The sequence below is a fragment of the Marmota monax genome, unplaced genomic scaffold (genome assembly GCF_021218885.2).
Source record: "Marmota monax isolate L192 unplaced genomic scaffold, Marmota_monax_Labrador192_F-V1.1 WCK01_AAM20220418_F8-fsc00292, whole genome shotgun sequence".
Classification (NCBI taxonomy): domain Eukaryota; kingdom Metazoa; phylum Chordata; class Mammalia; order Rodentia; family Sciuridae; genus Marmota; species Marmota monax.
The window spans coordinates 1381249-1398389 of NW_026692864.1; the positions used below are offsets into that span (position 1 = coordinate 1381249).

The following is a 17141-nucleotide window of genomic DNA, read 5'->3' on the forward strand; positions in this document are numbered from 1 at the left end:
GAAAGTGCTATAATCTTGGGTGTCAGGGCAGTGCTCGGTTACCAAGCTAATCAGATTAGTGGTAGTGATCATCACTAGGTCACTGTAAGACACCAGAATGGATTGTGACTGTCAGGGTATCTTATATATTCCCCTGTTTGACTTCCTTCCAAACCAAGTATTCTGTCAAATACCACTCTCCTGGAGGTAAGGCCAACCAGGAGGTTTTGTCCTGATGCCAGTAACTGAAATGTTGTTTCCCTCTAGTCCTGGGCTCCAAGCAGTGGTAGCTGCCTTGTAACTAAAGCCCACCTGTCAATTGTGTTGATCAGGATTGTCTGGATTACTGAATGCTGTGGTGTGTGGTGACCGAGTTTTTCATCCCTCTTGAGAGAATAAAATCAAGCTCCCAAAACCATAGAAACCTGGCCTTGGTGGATTGGCCATTGTAGGCAGTGGCTACCTTGGGAAGTTGCCAGCATTTGCTGGCAACAGCTCTTGCTTATGTGCAGTGCAGCCTACTAAGTGATCTAAAGCCACTAGTTTGTGTCCAGTATCAGGGCTTGGTTAGGGGCTGTTGGGTGCGACTTAAAATCACTTAAAAGCCCATAAAATTATGAAACTGCTTATGAGCTAGATAGGTTCAAATTTATTGAAGCCATGATGTGAGGATGAGGTTTCATGACCAGTAGTGTCATCCTGTTGGTGACAAGATCCTCAGCATTGGTGGCGGTGGCAGGCAGGCTTCTGTGCAGTTGACCCCCATCAAACACCAGTATCTCCTGTTCTTGGACTCTGGTAAACTTCGTGCTGAACACCAGCATCTTCTGTACTTTCTCTACCAACCCCCAGCACAAGACAAAATGGTCATTCATTTATGCAGTTAACCTAGTCTTGAGTTTTACTTTTGCCTTTTGCTCTTACACTTTATCAGGGGGCAGAAAAATCATGGTCTCAGGTGCTTAAGATGTCCTCAGTTGAGTGGCTTTGGTGTTTGGGGATGACATGCCATTAGGGGTGAGTTGGGGCTGGGATTGTGTGTTTGCCTGCTTGTCTGGCTTGATCTTGGTTACTGATGGATCCTGAATGGCATCATTGATCTAAGTCTGTTGGCTGTTGCTTAGCTCCAAGGTGTGCCTGCCTCTTGCTGGTAAGGGTCACTGATGTTGGGAATGTTGTCTTCAATTTTGAAACAAATCCAGCAAAGCAGTCTGCTTTCCTTTAACCAAAGTGGGATGTCTAAGACCCAGAGGGTTTTCCTTTAGATGGTAAGATAGGGTGCCCTCCTTTTAGTAACAGTCACGAGTTCACCTCAGTATCTTCTGTTGGGAAGTAGAGGGTCAGGGGGAGTGAACCCCCTTCTCAAAGGTTGAAAAAAAGGGGGGAGGGCTTTTGGCCAGGGTCACAGCCCTGCAAGAAGCAGAAGGCTTTGTGCTTTGGGGTCAGCGCTGGTACAGCCAAAGGATGCCAGCCTTATGTAGGTCTCTCCACAGAACGGCTTCCAGGGGCAGATCATGGTTTGCATAGAATATCAGTGGCTTCTTTACTCGTTCGAAATAGTGGTCAGAATATTTCTGGTAGTTCTTTGTGATGAATCCATAGGCACTGACCTGGATAAAACCATTATTGAGTTAGTATTTGTTGATGCTTGGAGGTGTATGAACTCAGAAAGGTCTGCTGCATGCCCACACAGGTGCATAGGTGCAGATGCAGGTAAACACAGCTCACAGGGGCACTTTTTTCCTACACATTCTCACCCCAGCATTAAGACCTCAAGATAAGTTATCCCCCTGAACAAGCAAGGAAGTGGAGACATCTCTCCCTCCACTCACTTAAGGCAAAGCTGGGTTTGAAACTTTGGTGTGACTAAAGCCATGATCTTCAAGTTCAGGCTGATTCAGGAATTAATAGTGACTGCAATCAAGAGACTTCTATATTAAAATAGGGAAAATATGTGGGACCAGAGTGGAGTTTGGCCTCTAGCCTTTGTACTGGCTTTACCAGGGTCTCGAAAACTTCTCAGCCTCTGCTGTTCACTTCAGTATGTTTTATGTGTGGGACACTGAACCTGCTCACCTGTCCCATGTCAGTTCCAGCGTGTCCCCACAAGAGGACCTCCTGGTTGAGAAGATTCTGCTTTCAGAAGAGCAGCATGATTTAGTGTGAAAGAAGTGCTGGGGCAGGTGGCTGCACGGTTCAAGGCAAAGCTGACTCAGGCCCTTCCTGGGGAGGACCCTGGGGAGCAGGTGTGCAAGCAGGTTGATAGTGCCACTCCTGCACTGGGGAATCCTTTCACTGTGGGATGGTGGCCTGGAGTCCCTATCTAGGTGGCCAGGTCTCAGGGAAGGACTATTGGGAGTCATACTGAGTTGAGTTCTGCTCAAATCTCTGCTCCGTGGCCTCAGGCTCCTTACCTGGTCACAAGTATGCAAAGCTGTCAGCAGCATGAGGGCCCCAGTACTGGGCATATATAGGTCTCCGAAGTTTGTGTTAATCAATTTTGATTTCAAAAACCTACAAACAAAAAGGTATTAAAACCCGAGAAACATTCAACTGTTGTCTGTTAGCTTCAGATTGCACCACTAACTATACTGCACAGCTACCCATTCAAACAAGTAAACAACATATGGTCCTTCTACCCAATCAATTCCCCATTTTGGGGAAAAAGCCAAATAAATTCCAAAATTCAAGGATCTCATGGCAGGAGTTGGGAAGATGAGAAAGGAAACCCAGGTAGGATCTTTCCACCTTTCTCCACTGGCAACACCTTATTTCCGCTCCTATTGTTAGGTAACCACAAAGCCTAGGACATAAGCAGCCTATTCATTTAGCCTGAGCCCTTTCTCTACCCCACATCTTGATCACTCAGGAATGAGTGAGGTGGGAGCTCAGATCCTGTGTCTGGACTCACTGGTGTGATGGTGCCCACACTCATATGACCTGCAGAATGGGCATATAACTGCTGTGGTTTCTGTGGGGCTCCCTAGATGCACTTGGCTACCCTTCTCCACTCTGTCCTGGGATGCTTGCCTCTGGGCTACTTCAGGGTTTCTCAACTATGACACCATTGACATTTATGGCATAGTCCCCCCCACCTCCTGCTCTGGGTACTGGGAATTGAACCCAGGGGTGCTTAATCACTGAGCTACCCGCACCCAGCCTTTTATTGTATTTTGAGAAGTTGCTAAGGCTCACTGAACTTGCGATCCTCCTGCTTCACCCTCCCTCAGCCTTGGGAAACGCTGGGATCACAGGCAGTGCACCAGCCTGCCTGGCTGGGTAGTTCTTATTGCAGGGGACATTCTGTGCACTTCCTGTTCAGCAGCAGCCCTGGCCTCTACCCACTAATGGCACTCACCTGACCCCCCTCCTGTGACAGACAAAAATGTCTTCAGACAGAACCAAGTACCCACCCTACCCCACCCTCTGTTGAGAACCACTGGGAGGAGAGGGGGAGAGAAGGAGATCAGGCCCTTTCTTCCCCAGATTCCTCCAGTGGTGGCTTTCAGCTGGCTGGGTTTGCTGTTGCTAATACCCCCTACCTCTGCACAGCTGGCTCCTTGGTACAGGGCTTGTGCCTTTGTGTGAGGGTCCCTGGGAAATAAACTTCCTGGGCTTATCCTGAGTTTTCTGCCATTGCCTGTCGACTGACTGCTCCATCAAGGTAGCAAGCAAAGGAGTAAATGCCATGGCAAAGTGCTTGGCTCTGCGGGGGAGTTGGGGAGCACCGACTGCGTGGACCCCTCACCCGTGGTAGGTGTGGGCGAGGAAAGGGAGCTGGTGTTCCGCCCGTCACCCCATCCCAGTACCTCTTTGTCAGGTAGCTGATGAATTCTGGGTGCAGCAGTTTGAATTTACTGGCAGAGGCTTCCGGTCCAAAATAGGTGCGAGGCCTAGGACCCACGATAGAAGTGGACAGAGCGCCCGGAACCGTCGAAGGGCAAGGGGGAGAACGAGGGGAAGAAGGTGGAGCTGAGGTTCCGGCGATAGGTGCGGTAGTAGGGCCGGGGCTGCGAGTAGTAGCGCGAGAAGGGGGTGTAGAAGGTGGCGGGCAGCACCGTGGGCACCACGTGCGGCTTCCCTCTCAGCAGCACCTCGGTGGGCGGGGAGTAGGAGAGCGAGCTGGGCGGGATGAAGAGCGAGGGCGGCGTGGGGTAGGTGCACGAGGTCTGCGGCGGGAGCGGGGGCGGCGGCAGCAGCGGCAGGTAGAAGGAGTCGGGCATAGGCGGGGGCTCCCTGGTCTCGGTGCCGGGAAAGGTGCAGGGGAAGCACTGGTTTTGGGGGAGCGGTGATGTCGGCGGCTGGAAGAAGGGGGCCTCGTTCAGGAAGCGGGGCACGTAGGGAGCGATGCAGGACGGGATGCTCGGGGCGGAGGGCCCGATGTAGGAGGACGAGGGGACCGGGCTTTGGTAGGGGGACTTGCCCAGCGGCACCGAGGGGGTCAGGGAAGGGTTTCTAGAGAGGGACTTAAAGCCAGACAGGGAGGGGGATTTGGAGGCCGGTGGAGTCCGGACCACATGTTGGATGTGAGGACTCGGGGTCAGGGAGGAAGTCCAGGAAGAGGGCTGAGAGGTGTTTGGGGTGGCAGGGTGAGAGGGTGGGCGGGAGGAAGACCCCCGGGTGGGGGAGGCAGGAGGGAGTGAGCCTGCAGGGCTGGGGTAGGGCTGCTGACTGGAAGGGAGGACAATGTGGTTGGAGCGGGACTGGGAGGGGGATTGGGTTGGGGATGGATTGGGGGTGTGGGAGGGGGAGCTCATTGGTGTTGGGGAGGCTTATGTCCACCTGATGTCCCTGAGGCAGCCCCCCCAAAGAGCCCAGTCCTGTTGGTGTCACAGAGCCCATCCTGGTGGCCAATGGCAACAGGGGGAGCAATTGTTGGGTAACACAAGGGGGTGGGGGAGGGCCTGGACACAGGACCCCCACAGATGGCAGTCAGGCCCTTGTGATTTGACCCATAAAGGCCCCTCAAAATGTGCTCTTTTGGGAGTGGGTGAAATGTCCAGAGGGCACTGTGAGAGGGGACTGCTCATGTCTCAGTGGTAGCACAGGTTTCTAAGCAACTGATTTCAGGGAGAAGACACCGGGCAGTGCCAGGACACGGTCTGCAAGAGCTGGGCGCAGCCCACTGCCTTGGAAGGTGGGAGAGGGAAGACAGTGTGTCCCGGCTTGTCACCTGTCAGGACACTGCCTGAGGAGCCTGTGCTTTGGGCTTCTTGGGAGGGTGCCCACCCACCACCTAGTCTTCAGAACAATGTTCTCAAGGGGTCATCAGACCCAGCTGAGGAAAGGCCTCTGCCACTGTGGCCTGTGGCCTTGAGCAGCTGACAGCTGGACTGGTGATGGAGACCATGGCCTGAAGCAAGGAGCCAGGCCTGCTCTCTCCATTCAGAGAACCTGCCCCTGGAGCCAGCAGGAGACCAATAGGGTCACCTGGGTGTCCTGCAGGTAAACACAGTTCCTCAGCACTGAATCACATTCAATGTCTGAGGATTGTTGAGTTCTTGGGATTTCCCTGTTGCCCTTCACCCAGTGACCGGCTCCACTGTGGCCCCAGAAACATGGAGTGACCACTCAGCATTACCCGCCCCCTACACCACAGCCTCACACCACTACCATGTGGATGCTCACCTGTCCCCTTTGTCAGGGCCCTCTGGGACAGACACACCCAGGATGGCTGATCTCAGCATCAGGTAGTCACGGATGCTTGAGGGGATGAAGATATAACGCAGGTCCTATTAGGGCAACAGGGATAAGGCCACATTCAGCTTCTGCTTGGAGTGAACTGCCCTCCAAACTGCCCTCCACACAGTCTTGCCACCAGAGCTGACTGAGGAGTTTCCTAACATACCTCTCTTCTTACTCTGAGGTACTGTGGTTGTTTCAATGTATGTTCAGATTCTTTGATACCCTTCCCTACAAGGGTGAAGACTAATTGTTGTCCCCAAACACTATTTTTTTTTTTTGCAATACCACTGAGCTATACTCCCAGCTCTTGTTAAATTTTATTTTGAGACAGTCTGAGTTGCCCAGGCTGGCTCAAATTTGCTGTCCTCCTGCCTCAGCCTCCCAAGTAGCTGGGATTGTGGGTGTGCACCTCTGCACCCAGCTCCCTGGAGTATGGGCTGGACTTAGGGACTAGTGCACAGAATTTTTCTGTTAAATGCAAAGTGGAATATGATAATATGTGACTTTGAAGACTAGGTCATAAAGGTGCTGGGGCTCCTTGCTCTCTTTTAGATGACACTCAGTGAAATTAGCTGCCAGGTCATGGGAACTCTTGAGTGGCTTATAGAGGGGTGCAAGTCTCAAGGACCTTTGAGGGAAGAACCATCCTGACTCCAGCCCCAGTCAAGCCATAAGATGACAACAACCCATTGCCTGAAAGACTGAACCAGAACCACTCTAATAAGCCACTCTCAAATTCCCCACCCATTGAAACAGTGAGATAATAAATGTTGTTTAAGGTGATAGTGTCATTCATTATACGGCAATAAATAACTGGTGCAGGTATTATGGCCATACCAGAAATCTGCCCCATTTTTTCTATTATTAGCAATGAAAGGTTCTATTAGGGGAATTCAGTGCATATGTAGTATGGGTAGGACCCTCCTGAATGCTCTACTCAGAGAAGGTTCTGGAAACCAGTTTCAGAGAAACTGCCCCTGGAGCCAGTAGGAGACCAATAGGGTCACGTGGGTGTCCAGCAGGTAGTCAACACAGTTCCTCAACTCTGAATCACATTCAATGTCTGAGGATTGTTGAGTTCTTGGGATTTCCCTGTTGCCCTTCACCCAGTGACCGGCTTCTGCAATACAGAACCTCTGTCCTGGGATCTGCATGTGGCACCCAGATTGTCTGAGGCAGGACGCATGAAGTCAGGACACCTGAGTGTGGCTGAGACAATCTGGATGCTGTCACTAGCTGTGACCTGTGACCTGGGGCATGTTTCTTAGTCTCTTTGAACCTCAGTTTCCTACACAGAGCTGTTGTGGGAATTTGAGAGGTCACATTGTCATTCTTTTGGTGGGCCCTATGGGGACGTGGAAACAACCCTACTCCTATAGTCCAAGAGGCCTATATTTTGATAATTCTAGCTGGATGACAGTGGACATGTTCCTGAAACTCTCAGAGTCTGAGTTTTGCCATTTGGAAATAGGTATGATGATCCCACTTGAGGCTGCAATGATGTCTGTGTCTATGTCCTGGGCGCCAAAGAGGTGTTCAATAGATACTCTTCTACTGGACCGTGCCATGACGTGGTGATCCCCCCCAGAGGATATGAGTTCTGGGGTGGGCAGTCTGGATTTGAATTCTGGCCTACTGCCCACTTGCTGAATGAAAGGAAACCAAGTCTCAATTTTCTCACCAGTAAAGTGAGGCAGTGTAAAAGTTGATGTGGTATCTGTCAACTGCCTGGCACATCATCAGCCTTCAGTAAATATTAGCCTGAGCCAGCTACCTAAAAGAACAGGGGTCTCTGACCAGATCTGCCTTGACCTTTAATGGCTACACCTTGGGTAGCCAAGATCCTGGCACTACCTCTCCAGCCACTGGACTGGGGTCTGAAAGTCCTATGGCCCATCCCACCAACAGGGCCCAGGAACATGGGGAGACCAATAGGGTCATGTGGGTGTCCAGCAGGTAGTCAACACAGTTCCTCCACAGGAACCCACTGTTCATCTCATGGCATGGCCATCAGAGGCCTCACCTGTCCTTGTGGCACAGAAGTGAAGCCCAGATTCTGGTAGGAGATGAGGGAGTTCTTCATGGTGTTCACAGTGAAACCATAGAAGGAGGTCTTGGTGCCCACATCTTGCTCAAAGCCTTTGATCACCGCTCCATTGAGCCTGGCCAGAATGGAGGACATCAGTGTCATCGTGGTCACACCATGCTATCTGCTTTCCTTCCAGCTCTGCCTCGCCTATCCTCTCCCCATACTTCTGTGTAGACACCCCCTTTGCCCAGGGCAACACCTGTGTGCAGGGGTCCTGGGAAGGGCACACTGGCCTGGTGGCCCCTTGCTCCCAGGTCCTCCTGTACAGCGTACCCACGCTCTGTCTTGAGGTCTGTGGAGTCTGTGCCTGTCTACCCATCATCACTGCTGAGCTGTCTCGGGGGGTACTGCCTTGGCTCTCCACCCAGCTCTGCTGTCCCAGCCCTTCCAGGCCCCTGCCCTCATACCTGAACACGTAGTCATGGGCATCAATTTGCAGACCCTGACGGGACCCGTTCAGAATGCCTCCATTACCCACCACGGCACAGCGAATACAGTCTGGGGAGGGCCCCCCCGAGGCGGCAAACAGTCTTTCATTCTCTGAGCTGTTCAGAAGGCTCAGGGTAGAGGCGATGGCTGTGCATGAAGACAAGGGGGAGCCACGGAGTCATGGGGGCCTCTCCTGGCCTTGCTCCCCAGAGGCCTGACCCCAGCCCCTCCCCAGAGGCACAAAGGGTGGGCAGAGAATGGGGGGGTCAGTGAGGGAGAGAACTAAGAGAAGGGTGAAGGGAAGGGGGCTCTGCTGGGCCTTCAGTGGCCTCAAGAACGTGAATAACCCATCCTCTCGAGGCTGTGTGTGGTCCGAACAAGAGAATCTGAAGTGGACTCAGGGCAGCTCTGATGTGGAGGGGCTCCGGGCCTGAGGGAAGTGGTTTCTGAGCAGCAACCATGAGTGGGCTGACGGGGCCCCTTTGGCCTCTGTCCTCAACCTCTGTTGGACCCGAATACTTCATGCCAGGGAGACCCCAGGGTGGCGAGAACTGCCAGGCAGGGGCACTCAGCCCTCTGCTGAGCCCTGGGTGCTTGGATGAAGGAAGGAGGTGAGGTCAGTGTCACACAGCTGGGGGTCTCAGGGGAGAACTCAGATCACTGAGAGTGGGGCCTGGTCCACCCCAGGGCCAGCAGGAGGAAGAAGGGGCGGCAGGGAAGAGGCAGGGGGTAGTAGGTACTTTGGTGTGAGAGTCCCTGCCAGCCATAGGGGCCCTTCTGCTGTCTCAGGTTGTCCCAGAGCTCTGGGGTGAAGAGTCCCCCCCACAGCAGCACTGGAGTGGAGAGATCAAACAGTTTCCGGAAGCGTTGGTGCCTCAGAATGGCCAGGTCAAGCGGGTGTGGGCAGGGCCGGCTCTGTGGGTGAGAAGATAAGAAGGCTGAGCCCCATTAGGAAGGGGCCTGGGTGGGTGGGTGGCCTCCAGGGAGCTGCAGGGATGAGCGTCCTTCCTCTCCAGACTGGGGCCACCCGGATCTGCTAATTGAAATGGCCTCTGGTCCAGCCGCCTGGTGAGGGTCAGAGAAAATTCTGGATTTAGCCTGCCACCCCTTCCTCTCCCAGACGCCACATCTCCATGCTCTGCCGGGTCTGGCCTCCCACTCCTTCGCCTCAGACCTGGGCAAACATTGGGCACTTTCCAGTGCCCTGACAGTATGACCTGCCCCTTCAGTGGAGGAGTTGGGCCCCGGCTTTGGAATCCATCAGCCTGGTCCAAAGCCTGTCTCTGGCAGGACTCCCTGTAGGACTCTTGTGTGAAAGGGAAGATTTGTAATTACCTTTCTTCCCATTGGTGTTTATGTTCAACTCTTTTCCCCCCCCCCCCCCCCGCAGTTCATGTCCATCTAGAACCTTAATAGGTGACCTTATTTGGAACTAGGTAATCAAAGGTGTCATTAAATATGAGGCCATCTATGGGCTGGGGATGTTGTTCAGGGGTAGAGCATTTGCCTAACATGCTTTAGGCCCAGAGTTCAATCCCCAGGACCATCCCCTCCCCCGCAAAAAGAAAAAAAAAAAAAAACTCAGGCCAATATGTGATTTGTTGGGCTCTGAATCCAACAATGAGCCTCCTCATAAGGAGGCCTGTGAAGACACGTGAACAACATGTCATGACAGGCAGGTGGAAGGTGCAGCTCCTGGACCACCAGAGTGGGAGAGCCTGGGGAGCTTGCCTTAGAGCCTTCAGGGTAGCATGGCCATGCTAAGACTTTGATTTTGGATTTCTGGCCTCCAGAACTCTTGGAGAATCAATTTCTGTTGTTTGAAGCCACCCAGTCTATTGTCATTTGTCCCCAGTAGTGACAGGAAATGAACACAGCACCTCTGACTAAGGGAGAGTGGGGACGCCTGTCCACAGCATTGGGATCCCAGGAGCTGTGGCTGGGCTGGGCTGCCGTTATGGCTGAATGGGGCTCCCTGACGGGAGGGCAGCAGGAGGTAGCTGCACTGTCACCGCCACCACTACCCCAGTGAACGCCTGACCAACAGACGCTTAACCACGTCTTACGAAACTGTGCAACTGAACCACAGAGCTTGGGGAGATGGAGTGAGCAGCCCAACACTTGGACACGCCAGTGACACGAAACCAAAGACAGGGACCCGAGAAAGACAGGAGCCTGCATTGTTGAGTGACACATAACTACGAACCCAAAATGGCACTTTTCCTTGAAACAGACTTGAGGTTTGCTTGTGGAAGTGGTGTCCGAAGGGTAGCAGCTTGTGGGTGTGAAATGGAGGGAGGGAGGGTTATCTGAAATTGGAAGGGAAGTTGTAATACCGTGTGTGGGGTCAGCCCATAACACATGACAGGAAGCTGACAGATGGCTCAGGGGTGTGTGTGGGTGCACTTTTTGTGTGGCCTGGTTCAGATGGATGTGATTTTCTACTTCACTTAGTGTTCTCACTGGCAAAATTACTCATAAGCAAATGCAAAATTTGTGTGATGCTCAAGTTGTTGTCTATATGCATCCAATCCTTTCTTTCTTTTTTTTTTTGCACCAGGTATTGAACCCAGCAGTACTTTACCATTGAACCACATCCTCAGCACTCTTTCTTTCTATCTTTTTTTTTTGGAGACAGGATCTCATTAGGGATTTGCTAAATTGCTGAGGCTGGCCTGGAACCGGCATTCCTCCTACTTCAGCCTCCCAAGTCCCTGGGATTCTATGAGTGCACTACCACAATAGCTAACATATCGATCTTGTTGGCACAACTTCACATTTTCAAAGAGGCATTATAGCAGAACTAACTATAATAATTTCACAATTTAATTTGTCATAAAGGTGTTTTTTGGGGGGCTTCTCTTTTTTGTGGCACTGGGGGTTGAACCCAGGGGTGCTCTACCATGAGCTACACCAGCCTCACCACATCTCTGCTTTTTTGAGACAAGGTTTCACAAAGTTGCCCAGTTTGGACTCAAATTTATAATCCCGTTGCCTCAGCCTTCCAAGCTCCTGGGATTGCAGGGGTGTGCCACCACCCTTTGTTTCATAGGGGCCCTCTTTACAGCCCCAGAAGGAGAGTTTTCAGGTCTCTACTTCAGCAAAGCCTGGGTTCCCCTTGGGTAGCTGGCTTGCTTTTACCCCACGAACGTGGTGGCAAGGTCTTCTTAGCTCTGGCCACCAGAAAGCTCAGAGCCAGGTACATGGCCCGTCTCTCCCACCTTGTAGCATTGCCTTATTTTTCTACATTTACCTTTCCTTTGGGCTTCTCCTCATTTTATTCTATTTTGTTTTTGTCTCAGGCATGGATTCAGCTTGCCATGACTGCAGCCATCTTGGGATGGAACTGCCATTATTGCCCCTGAATAACCCTAGTTTTTCCTGCAGAATTTCCCAGCAGACCCTAAGTAGATAATAACACTGGAATTGTATGTGGAGCTTTATAACTTGGACCCTGGCTCCAGGGATGCACTTGACTATTTGAAATTATCTCAAGATAAACCAGATCCATTCCAGCTGGATAAAGTCACTTTTGGCCTAACCCAGAAATATGCCTGTCTTTCTGGACCCAAATTTCAGTCATATGCAGGTCTTGCTGCTGCACAGGACCACACCCTGATAAATTGCATTCTGTGGAATCCTGGATCTATCTGCCTCTTTTTGGTTTCATGGCCCTTTGGGGTCCTCAAACAGTAGGACCCATTTTTTTCTGGAACACCTTGTTATATGTATTCAGAAACCACCTCAAATCCTTTGTTTTAAACCAGGTGGGCACATGTGTTAATTAGCATCATGTAATTCCAGGTAGAAAGGACTTTGGAAAATTTAAAGACAACCTAGTTCAAGTACTCATACAATATGTAGGATCTCTCTTCACCTGATGGTCACATGGCCGTTGGCCTCTGTTCTTAATGCCCCCCTCCCAATCAGCTGCCCAGGACCACTTGCTCTGTCTCTGAACATCTTGGCTGTCACTTACCTCGTGTATGCAGGGAAGTCCCTTTCCCTGTGGCCTCAATCAGTCTCCCAGGCACTGAAAACAACTTTACAGTGCCTCACTCATGCTAGGTGGGCACTCTACCACTGAGAACTTCACAGATAGAAACCTCCCAGCTCAACTGCCACAACCAGCCCTGGTGGCAGGGTGGAACAGGGCCAGCTTCTGGGGTCAGATCTGGACTCAGTCCCAGTACCACCTCTTGCCCCCTGAGGGATCCTGAGCAAGCCACTTAACTTCTCTGTGCCACATTTTGCTCACCTGGGAGAGTTACCTTCCTGGGTTGCTGAAAGGTTTAAGTCAGAGGAGGCAGGTAACGTGCCAAGCAGCACCTGGGGACCTGTGGTCCATGGTGGCCATTACTTAGGACTATGGAGCAGGGCCCTCTAAGTTCTCAGATCCTCTACCAAGCATGAACATCTTCTCAGAGCTTGGAGTTGACTCCATGGTGAGTAGTTTAAATGTGACTTAAAGTCAGTAGGTATTTCCATGATCAGAGTAAAATCCACCTGAAGTTTTATGGTGACATTTTAAGATTTCTAAGAACTTTTCATCTGGATACACTCGAAATGTGCTTATTTATTCACGCTTTTCTGTTGCTGGGGTACAGGAAACCCTACTGGTTAGGTTACAGACACCCCAATGGGTGGATGCTCAGCTTTGTGCTCGTGGAGAGCCAGAGAGCCAGGCCCAGGAATCTCCTGAGAATGTTCTAGTTTGTTCTTCTTTCCCTTCCTCCCTGAGAACCTGAGAATGCTTAAAAGTGCCCCGGGGAGGTGATCACTGTACCTTTGTGTTCCCAGAACGCCTTGCCTTGGATTGGAAGAATGCTTGGTGAGGCTGGATGTCCCTGTGGGAGAGGGCAGAAGTAAAGCAGAGGCCCAGGTCAGCAGTGGCATCAGATCTGACCTACCCCTTGAAAGCTTCCAGATGGATTCCTGACAAAGTGTCAGGGTCCAAAAAGTATATTCTTTTCACCCTTCTCCCACGCTCTTATTCTTGCTCATATCTCCCTCTTTAGGCACACAAAAATACTGTCACTTGATTGTGTTCTGCCTAGCTACATAAACCCAGAAATTAGGTCCCTCAGAGAATGGCAAAAATGTGGGGTTTATAGGAACAGTGAGATGGTGGTTAAAGTATGAAAATATAAAATAGGAAAGATTGACAGTCTCTGGAATTGTGACCATCTCAGGGGTCCCCTGCCAAAGCCGGGGAGGCGGCCAATAGGTCTAAGATGATGGGATCCCCTCAGCCTTCTGTAGCACTGTCCTGGTGAAGTGCCCGACCCAGAAGCCTGACCCCCAGGTTGTATCCTGCTCTACCACTTGCAGTCTCAGGCAGTTACTGAACGCCTTGGAACCTGTCTTCATATCTGTGCAACAAGGATGATCACGTTGAGCTCATTTGATTGTTGGGTCCAAAGAAAGTCTAGGTTATCACATATGAAAAATGTCTTCTAAATACCAGCCATTGTTACCTAAAGGACCTTGTGCCAGCCTCTCTCTTAGTGTCCCTTCTGGAGGGAGGAAAGGAGCTGATGTTACTCCCAATTCCCAGGCATGAGGTGGCCCCAATAGCAGGGCAGAGGGAAAACTGGAAGGAAGGGATGGGGTCCACCATAAGCCCATTCAAAAGGGTGGTCATGCTAACCCCACCCCCAGCATCCAGAAAAGAGCAGGTGGCAGAGGACTTGGGATTGGCAGTGTGCAAGGGGAAAATCGAAAAACCTCTTGTAGGTGCTGAGACAGCCAACCACTCCGGAATCTGGGATCTGCCTCCCTTTGGTTTCCCAGGTTTCTTGAAAGACCCTCGAGTGACAGCTCAGAAAAGGCAGGGATGATTCCTCCCTCTACTGTCCCTTTCCCCCCTGGAACTGGTCCCCTGTTCAGGAACAGGGTGACCCCTTTGAGAAAGGGCCAGGATACAGTGCTCAACCCGGGCTGCCTAGGGAGCCCAGTCCCCAAATTCTGATCTGATTGCACCCACATTCCAGGCGACTCCAATGTGCCTCCAGTTTTGAGAACCAGATGGAGATACTGCTGAACAGGGCAGACTTGAGACAGGTGGGAGAGAGGTGCTAGGGTGGGAGTATTGGTGAACATGGGGATTCCCCCAACCCCATTCAGTTTTGCTGCCCTGAACTCTCCCAGCCTCTGTTCTACTCCTCCCCCTCAGGAATCCAAGTGCTTCCAGCTGCCTGCCTGGGCTGCCTGGAAGGGAAAGGGAAAGGGGACGAGCCACTCATGCCCCTCTGGGAAGTTTTACCAGCTGAAGGAGAATAAGGTCAATGTTTTTTTGTTTTGTACTAGAGATTGAACCCAGGGGTGCTTAACCACTGAACCACACCCCCAGTCCTTTTTGTTTTTGAGATAGGTCTGGCTAAATTGCTGAGGCTGGCTTTGAACTTGCAATCCTCCTGCCTCAGCCTTCTCAGCTGCTGGGATTACAGGCATGTGCCACTGCACCTGGCTCATTGTAGCCCGTTTTTCATAAAGCTAAATTTACTCAACTTAGATCATATTGTTACTAATCGGGGGCCCTAAAATGTCCTTTATTTTGCAAAATAATGTTGTCAATAGATGGTAACTGAAAATCCTATGTAGATCCTCACCCCCTCCTTCATAAAAATATATATATATATATATATATATATATATATATATATATATATATATATATATATATATATATAAACAGGCCTAGAAATCCTCATGCCTGGGAACCATTGAACTAGATTCTTCCCAGCTGCATTCTCTCAAGATGCACTCAGAGCTCCCTCCTTCATTCCAGAGACCCTGTCCCAGTCAATCTTCCTGGACTGTCTCCTGTAGCCAGGAAAGTCCCCCCCCCCCCCCCCCCCCCCCCCGCAGTCCTAGTTGCAGAAGGTCACACAGTTCACTGGCTGTCCCCCTCCCATCCTGCTTCCCCCTTGGGCTAAAATATCCACCACCTCCATGAGAATGAATCCTGACCAGTCCCCTGGGATTTGTTACAACCCATCCATCACCAAGAAGCAAAGAATGGGCAGGTTTTTGAGTCATACTAAATTTTGAAAAGAAGAACAGAACGTGTGTGCGCGCGCCCGCGCTGGCAGTGCTGGGGGTTGGACTCAGTGGAGCTTTGCCACCAACCTTTTTATTTTTATTTTGAGACAGGGTGTCACTAAGTTGCCCAGGCTGGCCTCAAATTTGTGATCCTCCTGCCTCAGCCTCTGGAGCCTTGGGATTACAAGCCTGCACCGCAGTGCTTGGCAAGGAGAATGATCTTAAAACAAAAAAATTTAAAAGGGGCTTTATTGAAGCATAATGAAGATACAATAAAACTCATATTTAAAGATATACTGGGTGTTTTTAAAGGATGTTAGTGACCTCAGGTCCCACTAGAGCACCCTTCCATCTAAGAGGGGTGGACTCCTAATAATTTGCAAGTGTGCTTCATATTATTTGGAACTTGGACTTGTCCTTTGACCTTGTCCCCTGGAAGCAGATATTTTTGTTTCCATCTCACTGTGCCTGCAGCAAGGTGTGCTGAGGGGTGCCGATGCACTGGAATGGAAAGCCTGCCAAGGCCTCTAGGTGAGGCTCCGGTGCTCTTTGGCCTCCTAAACCCAGACTCCACTGCGGCTTGGTCTGCCCACCAGAAGTAAAACTAAATCATTTTGAAACTTCTCCAGTAACTGGAACCCTGTCCTGCTAATGGCAGACTCTCAGGTTTCTCCTCGTGGGGCGCAAATGAAATGAAAGGTGCCTGGGCAAGCAGGAGGGGGACCAGCGCAGGAGGAGGCGCAGGTGGGGATTCAGATGCACCCAGAAGCGGCCCTTGTTCCCGGGGGAGTCCAGGTGCCGCTTATCCAGAAATAAACAGCCGCGCAGCCAGGCCGGGAGGGAGGGGAGCCCGGCGCCAGCAGAGCAGAGACCAGAACCAACAGTCGACCTGCCTGAGGATCCCGGCAAGGGTGGAAGCCAGGAGACCTGGGTTCCGGCCTCAAAAGTGTAGTCTGAAAATGGGTGACGTTTCGGAGAGTTGCCTGCACACAAGAAACTCTTTTTCTCAGACTCGGGTGGTTCAGCCAAATTTAGACAATAAAAAGTGTTTTAAATCGGGCACAGAGGGAATCAACCCAGAGTGCAGGAACGGTCGTCCGTGACTTTCAGACCCCGGCAGAGGCCGCGGGGTCGAGGCAGCGCGAGGTTAGCTCTGGATGGAGGCTGTGGGGACAAAGGGACGAGGCGGAGCCCCCGCCGTGAGCCACCCCGCGGGGTAGACGCCGAGGACGGGTTGAAGGCTGCGGGCGGCCGGAGAGCCCGGTGCGGGGCGCCCTCCCGCTCCCTGCTCGCCCCCTGCTCCCCTGGGTCAGCCGGCAGCCCTACCTGGCTCGGGACTGGGACCCCGGGAACCGCTCCACCGGCGAGGAGTACAGGACGAGGAGGATCCCCGCGCAGGCGGCTGCGAGCAGGAGCAGCAGCCAGAAGGGCTGGCCGCGCGGGGACCTCATGCAGCCCCGCCTGGTGGGCGCCGAGTCCTCGGCCCTCCGCGCTCCGGCCTGCCGCTGTCCCGTGCCCAGCGGAGAGGCCGGGGTGGGCCGGGCCGGACTCGCGGAGGCGACCGCTCCGCCTCTCCCCGCCCTGCCCACCCGGTGCGGCCGCCGCGCCTCCCCGCCCCGAAGCTCCCCTGTTCCTGGCCAGGCCGCCGGAGGAGGTCGCCGCACTCTTGGGGACTGGGCTATGGTGCTGGTCCCGGGAGGCTGGAATGTCGCCACGGGCGCTGAGTCGCGCGCTCCCCTCCAGGGCTGCCCTCTGCCTCCGGGACATGGACAGCTGACACCCCCCTCACCGTGGACCCACCTAGCGGGGTCACACAGGGCTCTTCCCCCTCCTGGGCAAGAGCTGGAGAGCCTTGTGCCGTGGGCAGTTGGGGTGAAGGGACACGTCGCCCCCTGTGGTTTGGCTGCGCACTGCG

The 17141-nt window shown here is 52.3% G+C and overlaps 1 protein-coding gene across 3 annotated transcripts; it reads right to left on the reverse strand.

Moving 5' to 3' along the window:
* Positions 1-605: 605 nt before the first annotated feature.
* On the reverse strand, positions 606-16762 carry St6galnac2 (ST6 N-acetylgalactosaminide alpha-2,6-sialyltransferase 2). Of its 3 annotated transcripts, none has more exons than XM_058581008.1 (9): positions 16553-16760; positions 12969-13029; positions 8923-9097; positions 8161-8329; positions 7688-7826; positions 5608-5711; positions 3789-3989; positions 2394-2493; positions 606-1589 (listed from the first exon to the last, which is right to left on the reverse strand). In XM_058581008.1, exons 1-9 carry the CDS (start codon positions 16675-16677, stop codon positions 1422-1424), a joined length of 1242 nt encoding a protein of 413 aa, XP_058436991.1. In that variant the 5' UTR covers positions 16678-16760; the 3' UTR covers positions 606-1421. The 3 variants fall into 3 exon arrangements, with proteins under 3 accessions (XP_058436991.1, XP_046305461.1, XP_046305463.1); XM_046449505.1 differs by having other exon boundaries at positions 3789-3872; positions 16553-16758; XM_046449507.2 differs by lacking the exons at positions 606-1589; positions 2394-2493; positions 3789-3989 and adding an exon at positions 4042-4280 and having other exon boundaries at positions 16553-16762.
* Between the last annotated feature and the right edge of the window lie 379 nt (positions 16763-17141).

Coding starts and splice junctions, on each gene's coding strand:
- St6galnac2 (XM_058581008.1), bottom strand. CDS start 16,677: ATGAGGTCCCCGCGCGGCCAGCCCTTCTGGCTGCTGCTCCTGCTCGCA. Junction 8,330..8,922: donor GCAGGGACTCTCACACCAAA/GTACCTACTACC, acceptor CTTCATGCACAG/CCATCGCCTCTACCCTGAGC. Junction 5,712..7,687: donor CTTCTGTGCCACAAGGACAG/GTGAGGCCTCTG, acceptor TTGCCCTAATAG/GACCTGCGTTATATCTTCAT.